Source organism: Ascaphus truei, unplaced genomic scaffold, assembly GCF_040206685.1.
Source record: "Ascaphus truei isolate aAscTru1 unplaced genomic scaffold, aAscTru1.hap1 HAP1_SCAFFOLD_1634, whole genome shotgun sequence".
Taxonomy (NCBI): Eukaryota; Metazoa; Chordata; class Amphibia; order Anura; family Ascaphidae; genus Ascaphus; species Ascaphus truei.
In genome coordinates, this window is record NW_027454526.1 from 63,979 (window position 1) to 72,291 (window position 8,313).

The 8,313-nt window shown below is 55.5% G+C and overlaps 1 protein-coding gene across 1 annotated transcript; it reads left to right on the forward strand.

Annotated features, from left to right (window-relative positions):
* Positions 1–947: 947 nt before the first annotated feature.
* LOC142476643 (MICAL-like protein 1) lies at positions 948–6,146 on the forward strand (the record flags this gene model as incomplete). Its single annotated transcript, XM_075581856.1, has 3 exons — positions 948–1,109; positions 3,137–3,185; positions 6,005–6,146. Coding segments are annotated over exons 1-3 (337 nt in total), but the record flags the coding sequence as incomplete, so codon positions are not given.
* Positions 6,147–8,313: the final 2,167 nt, after the last annotated feature.

The window sequence follows — 8,313 nt, forward strand, 5'->3', positions numbered from 1 at the left end:
CTCCCTGTACTGCCCCCCCTTATCCCTGTACTGCCCCCCCCCCCTTATCCCTGTACTGCCCCCCCCCCTTATCCCTGTACTGCCCCCCCCCCTTATCCCTGTACTGCCCCCCCCCCCTTATCCCTGTACTGCCCCCCCCCCCTTATCCCTGTACTGCCCCCCCCCCTTATCCCTGTACTGCCCCCCCCCTTATCCCTGTACTGCCCCCCCCCCTTATCCCTGTACTGCCCCCCCCCCTTATCCCTGTACTGCCCCCCCCCTTTATCCCTGTACTGCCCCCCCCCCTTTATCCCTGTACTGCCCCCCCCCTTATCCCTGTACTGCCCCCCCCCTTATCCCTGTACTGCCCCCCCCCTTATCCCTGTACTGCCCCCCTCCTTATCCCTGTACTGCCCCCCCCCCCTTATCCCTGTACTGCCCCCCCCCTTATCCCTGTACTGCCCCCCCCCTTATCCCTGTACTGCCCCCCCCTTATCCCTGTACTGCCCCCCCCCTTATCCCTGTACTGCCCCCCCCCCCTTATCCCTGTACTGCCCCCCCCCCCCTTATCCCTGTACTGCCCCCCCCCCCCTTATCCCTGTACTGCCCCCCCCCCCTTATCCCTGTACTGCCCCCCCCCCCCTTATCCCTGTACTGCCCCCCCCCTTATCCCTGTACTGCCCCCCCCCTTATCCCTGTACTGCCCCCCCCCCTTATCCCTGTACTGCCCCCCCCCCTTATCCCTGTACTGCCCCCCCCTTATCCCTGTACTGCCCCCCCCCTTATCCCTGTACTGCCCCCCCCTTATCCCTGTACTGCCCCCCCCCCCTTATCCCTGTACTGCCCCCCCCCCCTTATCCCTGTACTGCCCCCCCCCCTTATCCCTGTACTGCCCCCCCCTTATCCCTGTACTGCCCCCCCCCCTTATCCCTGCATTGTCCCCCCTGGTCCTTGTATTGCCCCCCCCCCCCCCCCGGGGTAGTAATGATGTCTGCCTCCCGGACCCTGCAGCAGTGGTGTGCCGGGCAGTGTGCGGGTTACCCCGGGGTGCACATCTCTGACCTCAGCTCCTCGTTTCGGGACGGACTGGCCTTCTGCGCCCTCATCCACCGCCACCACCCCGACCTGATGTGAGTAACTGACCCTCGCCCCAAGAGCTGGCACTTTATAAGCACCAGCGGGCCCCTCTGACTGCGTAAGGGTTAAACACGCGGCTCTGACGCGGCTCTGACCCATTCAGGGAGGTCTGAGGTTTCTGACCCCCAAAATATAGGACTTTGATCCCCTAAAATATTGTTACCGCCCATATAATGAAAGATTAAGGCTAAGTCCCCGCTGGCGCTGAGCGCGCTCATGCTTGTAGAGCGCTCCAAGCATGAGCGCCGGGTGTCCTCCGATTTCCGCAAGCGCGCGGGTGGGGGGGGGGCGGCATTGCGGGCCAGCTGAGCGCGCGTGGAAGTATAGTTTTTTTGTTTTGGTAAGCGCCGCGCGCGCACCGCGTCAGCGGGAACTTACATATTTATATATATGTAAGTTAACGCGGCAAGCGTCGCTCGCTCAGCGCTGGCGCGGACGCAGCCTAACCCATTCAGGGCTCGTGGGCTTCGCGAGCCATGTTTTGCGCCTCTAACCCTGAATGGGTTAAACGGCGAATAATTTATATTTTTCAATGCATATGATATTCTGTATATGATTTATTATGTTTGTTTTTACCACTGTATTTATACAGTATTGATAGTCACATTGAATAATGTACTTATTTATAAGTTAATATGTCCACGTTTAATAATGTATTTATAAGTTATATTCACGTTTAGTAATGTATTTATTATTTAGACAGTTCAGTATTATAATTGTTTAATTTGTTAGTGCTATATTATTCTAAATTGCATTCAATAATTTTTGTAAGTATTTATTACTGCTATATCCTTTATTATATTTGTGTTTCAATGTGATTCATATTATTTAGAATTATTGTGTGTAAATGTCGCAATTATTATTGACGTATTATTTTTCCCAAATGTATTTGCCATTTATATTCATGTCTGATTTAATGGGGTTAACGCGTCATAATAATAATAATTATTATTATTAAGGGGACTGTGTATCAAGGCCAAAGTGAGACAATCGGGGGGCAAAATAACTGCCCCATATGTATCAAATAAAAAACCTCATTGAACTCAGTAGGGTTATTTTCCTTGATGCATCTTTTTTTCCCCTCTTTTACCTCAAAATTGCACTACTTTTGCCCATGGAAAAGCTATTATTATTATTATTATTATTCTATAGAAACATAAACTTCAACTCTTTGTTGCTGGATTTTGGTGAATTATTTGAAACCTCACACAAAAACCCGTTTAAATTGTTTTAAAACCCGACAGCGAAGGGGTTAATAGCAAATGTATTTGGGAGGGGGGGGGGGGGGGGGGGTTAGGCGATAATACGGGTCCAATGTGCGGCTGGTGTTTTGTAGCCAGCGTGCGGCGGGGGTCCCTAGTCTGCAGATCTTGCACTCGTAACTGTTGGGGCTGTTGGAGACGTTGCTGCGTTTTGTAGGGCAATGAAAGGGTTAAGATGCTGCATTTGGGGAGGGGGCTGGGTATCCCCCTCCTCAGTCTGATGTAGGACGCTGTGCAGCTGCTCACAGATCCCACCTGTCAGAGGGACCCCCCGTCCCGCGCACGTAACAGATCGAGGAGGCATTCTGTAACATTTATGTACAGTGAGTGAGACACTCGCACTCCCTGTGTTCCCTGTGCTGCAGGGACAGTGAGTGAGATACTTACACTCCCAGTGTGCCCTCTGCTGCAGTGATAGTAAGTGAGACACTCGCACTCCCTGTGCTGCAGTGACAGTGAGTGAGACACTCACTCCCTGTGTGCTCTGTGCTGCAGGGACAGTGAGTGAGACTCACACTCCCTGTGTGCCCTGTGCTGCAGGGACAGTGAGTGAGACACTCACTCCCTGTGTGGCTTGTGCTGCAGGGATAGTGAGTGAGACACTCACTCCTTGTGTGCCCAGTGCTGCAGGGACAGTGAGTGAGACACTCACACTCCCTGTGCTGCAGGGATAGTGAGTGAGACACTCACTCCCTGTGCCTCTTATTTAGCTCCTACGAGACCCCACTTACGTTTGCCCCTCTCCTCTTTCTCCGCAGTGACTTTGATTCCCTGTCCAAAGAAAATGTCTACGAGAACAACCGGCTGGTGAGTGGGCTGCTGGGGTGAGGGTCGCTTAACTCCAACTGTGCATACGCCTCTGCTCACACTTCTATGGGGCAGGTTTGATACCCTGAGGATGATACGGCAGAATCTATTGTCGGCATGCACCTCCAGCGCTTCATTTAGTATCATGTCTTCAGTCGCCAACGGTACAAATTCAGATGGTCCTACAGGGGACCTATTCTGTGCTGCGTATACCAGGCCAAAGGCCATATTCACTAAACGGTGCTACGCTTTAGCATGTCTAATCTCCCATTCGTCTGAATAGGAGTTACATAGTAGAGGGTGGTGAAAAAAGAACTACGTCCATCAAGTTCAACCTATGCTAAATTTAGACAACAGATACTTTATCCTATATCTATACTTACTTATTGATCCAGAGGAAGGCAAACAAAAACCCCAGCGTCATATCATCCAATGATATCTCATAAGGGGAAAATAAATTCCTTCCCGACTCCAAGAATTGGGAATCGGATTAATCCCTGGATCAGCATCCTTCCCATGTATACTTATTTGGTATATCCCTGTATACCTTTCCTTTCTAAAAAGATGGGCAACCTTTTTTTGACCAAATCTAGTGTGTTGGAAGCGCGTGGGAAAGCGTAGCACCGTTTAGAGAATATGGGCCTCGGTCTGTTGTACGCAGCACAGAAGAAGGCCCTTGTAGGATACAGATTGACCACCTGAATTTCAGATGGCAGTCGCCAACTCGCAAATTCAGGTGGTCCCACAAGGACCTGTACCAGGTATGAGAATATATGCAGCGTTGTAATGTTTAATATGCTGACACATGGGTGGCAAACTCCAGACTTCAAGGGCCACTAACAGGTCAGGTTCTCAGGATATCCCTGCTTCAGCACAGGTGGTGCAGTCATCGATTGAGCCACCTGTGCCGAAGCAGGGATATCCTGAAAACCTGACCCCTCCTTCAGAACAGGAGCACCACCCCCGGGCTTTCACATCTCTTGGGGAGGTGGATCCCCTGCTTAGATCTCGTTTTTCAGTGCATTATTTATTTAAATAACGGAAACGACTCCTGAGATCTTGCTTTGGTTTTTGGTATTTGCAAACGCGCATGTTTTCCGTTCAAGGCTGGAAAGGGTTAAGTGTTAAATCCTGCGGTGGCTTTGATTGGCCAACTGCTGTGGGACATGCGGGAACAGGTTTAGACGCCCGGGCGTGACTGCTGGAGGCAGGTAGCAGACGGGGAGAAGAGTTACATGCCATGATGGTTACATCACGCTGCTGCCTCTGACGCGCTCCGAATCCTGCTGCCCCCCGTCTCCCCAGAGACGGACATTTAAACTAGTTCCGTCGGCCATTGCCGCTGCAAAATGTATCGTGCGGGACAATAAAGTTTTTTGTTGCTTTTTTTTTTATTTTTAAACCCTAGCCCGCAGAGCTTACACTCGAATTGTGGCTGCAGGAAGACAGGGGACTTGCCAAATATCGAGAGACGGGTGCATTTTTTTACCTAAAAAGAAAAAAAGGTGTTTTGTTTTCGAATATTCGTGACTTTGTTGGCGATAAAAGCTGCCAATAGGTTTTTTTTTTTTTTACATTTATTATTATTATTATTAGAAATTCGGGGGAGGAATGGAAAACAATTAAATATTCAGAGACTGAGACATTCGGCTAAAAATAATGTCACAAATGAGATAATATTCGAAAATGTCAAAAAGATAACGGGAAAATGTTTTAAAATGTGTGTGTTATATCTATGTATCTATCATACACATTTTAAGTTATGGTGGGTGAAAAAGACGACAAGAAACCTCCACCTTACAGCATATAGCAAATACAAAGCGAATGTGAGATATATATATTCAAATACGAATAGATGATACCGTTCTGTGGCTAACGAAATGCTTTTATTTGTGCGAGCTTTCGAGATACACTGATCTCTTCTTCCGGCGATGGTACAATGGATAAAGCAAGGAAGTTTTTTACTTACAAACAGCGCATCCTGAAATGTATCTGTGACTGAAACCTATCCCTCCCCCCTGTGCAGTATGCGATTTATGACTTGAGGTGTTAAATGGTCCCTGAATGTTAGTGATGTAAGAGTGTGTGTGTGTATGTATGTATGTATAAATAGAAATTTATAAAGCGCCCACCGTGTATACAGCGCATGCGTGCGTTTTTGAAGGTCGACACAATAAAAAAAAAAACCTAACCACAATGCACTACAAAACCCACTGGCATTGAAAAAATTAGATATTAACTCCCCCTTCCTCTCTCTCTCCCCCCCTTCCTCTCTCTCCCCCCTTCCTCTCTCTCCCCCCTTCCTCTCTCTCCCCCCTTCCTCTCTCTCCCCCCTCCCCCTTCCTCTCTCTCCCCCTTCCTCTCTCTCCCCCCTCCCCCTTCCTCTCTCTCCCCCCTCCCCCTTCCTCTCTCTCCCCCCTCCCCCTTCCTCTCTCTCCCCCTCCTCCCCCTTCCTCTCTCTCCCCCTCCTCCCCCTTCCTCTCTCTCCCCCTCCTCCCCCTTCCTCTCTCTCCCCCTCCTCCCCCTTCCTCTCTCTCCCCCTCCTCCCCCTTTCTCTCTCTCCCCCTCCTCCCCCTTTCTCTCTCTCCCCCTCCTCCCCCTTCCTCTCTCTCCCCCTCCTCCCCCTTTCTCTCTCTCCCCCTCCTCCCCCTTTCTCTCTCTCTCCCCCTCCTCCTCCCTTTACCCGTTTTCCCCCCCTCCCTCTACCCTTCTCTCTCCCCTCCCTGTCTTCTCTCCCACCCACTCTCCCCTTCCACTCTTTTCCTCCCTCGTTTATTTTCTCCTCTTCCCCCCCTCCCCCCCCCCCCCCAATTCCTCAGGCCTTTGAGGTGGCAGAGCGTGAGTTGGGGATCCCGACTCTGCTGGACCCAGATGACATGGTGTCTATGCGAGTGCCTGACCGTCTCAGCATCATGACCTACGTGTCTCAGTATTACAATCACTTCCGCAACGCCAGTGCAGGTGAGACTGGATCTCCTCTCGCCCTCTCCCCCGCTCTCACACCTCACCCTCCTCTCGCCCTCTCCCCCGCTCTCACACCTCTCACCCTCCTGCCACCCGCCCCATCACCCTCTCCCCCGCTCTCACACCTCTCACCCTCCTCTCACCCTCTCCCCCGCTCTCACACCTCTCACCCTCTCCCCCGCTCTCACACCTCTCACCCTCCTCCCACCCGCCCCATCACCCTCTCCCCCGCTCTCACACCTCTCACCCTCCTCTCGCCCTCTCCCCCGCTCTCACACCTCTCACCCTCCTCTCGCCCTCTCCCCCGCTCTCACACCTCTCACCCTCCTCTCGCCCTCTCCCCCGCTCTCACACCTCTCACCCTCCTCTCGCCCTCTCCCCCGCTCTCACACCTCTCACCCTCCTCTCGCCCTCTCACACCTCTCACCCTCCTCCCACCCGCCCCATCACCCTCTCCCCCGCTCTCACACCTCACCCTCCTCTCACCCTCTCCCCCGCTCTCACACCTCTCACCCTCCTCCCACCCTCTCCCCCGCTCTCACACCTCTCACTCTCCTCCCACCCGCCCCATCACCCCTCTCCCCCGCTCTCACACCTCTCACCCTCCCGCCCTCTCCCCCGCTCTCACACCTCTCACCCTCCTGCCACCCGCCCCATCACCCTCTCCCCCGCTCTCACGCCTCTCACCCTCCTCTCACCCTCTCCCCCGCTCTCACAACCTCTCACCCTCTCCCCCGCTCTCACACCTCTCACCCTCCTCCCACCCGCCCCATCACCCTCTCCCCCGCTCTCACACCTCTCACCCTCCTCCCACCCGCCCACACCCTCTCCCCCGCTCTCACACCTCTCACCCTCCTCTCGCCCTCTCCCCCGCTCTCACACCTCTCACCCTCCTCTCGCCCTCTCCCCCGCTCTCACACCTCTCACCCTCCTCTCGCCCTCTCCCCCGCTCTCACACCTCTCACCCTCCTCTCGCCCTCTCCCCCGCTCTCAACCCTCCCTCTCGCCCTCTCTCCCGCTCTCACACCTCTCACCCTCCACCCACTCCGCCCCATCACCCGCTCCCTCCGCTCTCACAGCCTCACCCTCCCTCTCACCACTCTCCCCCGCTCTCACACCTCTCACCCTCCTCCCACCCTCTCCCCCGCTCTCACACCTCTCACTCTCCTCCCACCCGCCCCATCACCCTCTCCCCCGCTCTCACACCTCTCACCCTCCCACCCTCTCCCCTGTTCTCACACCTCTCACTCTCCTCCCACCCGCCCCATCACCCTCTCTTCCGCTCTCACACCTCTCGCCCTCCTCCCACCCGCCCCATCACCCTCTCCCCCGCTCTCACACCTCTCACCCTCCTCCCACCCGCCCCATCACCCTTTCCCCCGCTCTCACACCTTTCACCCTCCTCCCACCCGCCCCCATCACCCTCTCCCCCGCTCTACCACCGCTCACCCTCCTCCTCACCCTCTCCCACCCGCCCCATCTAACCCCCTCGTCTCCCACCTCTCACCCTCCTCCCACCCGCCCATCACCCTTTCCCCCGCTCTCACACCTTTCACCCTCACCTCCACCACCCCTCACCCTCTCCCCCGCTCTCACCCTCACCTCCTCCCACCCGCCCCATCTAACTCCCCCCGTTCTCCCACCTCTCACCCTCCTCCCATCCGCCCCATCACCCTCGCCCCCGCTCTACCACCTCTCGCCCTCCTCCCACCCTTTCCCTTGTTCTCCCACCTCTCACCCTCCTCCCATCCGCCCCCCTACCCTCTCCCCCGCTCTACCACCGCTCACCCTCCTCCCACCCTCTCCCCCGCTCTACCACCTCTCACCCTCCTCCCACCCTCTCCCCAGCTCTCCCACCTCTCACCCGCCCCCTCGACCCGCTCTCACCCCCCTTTTGACCCCTCGCCCCGCTCTCTCCCCCCCCCCTTTCGACCCCTCGCCCCACTCTCTCTCCCCCCATTTCGACCCCTCGCCCCGCTCTCTCTCCCCCCCTCGCCCCGCTCTCTCCCCCCCCCTCGCCCCGCTCTCTCCCCCCCCCCTCGCCCCGCTCTCTCCCCCCCCCTCGCCCCGCTCTCTCTCCCCCCCCTCGCCCCGCTCTCTCTCCCCCCCCTCGCCCCGCTCTCTCTCCCCCCCTCGCCCCGCTCTCTCTCCCCCCCTCGCCCCG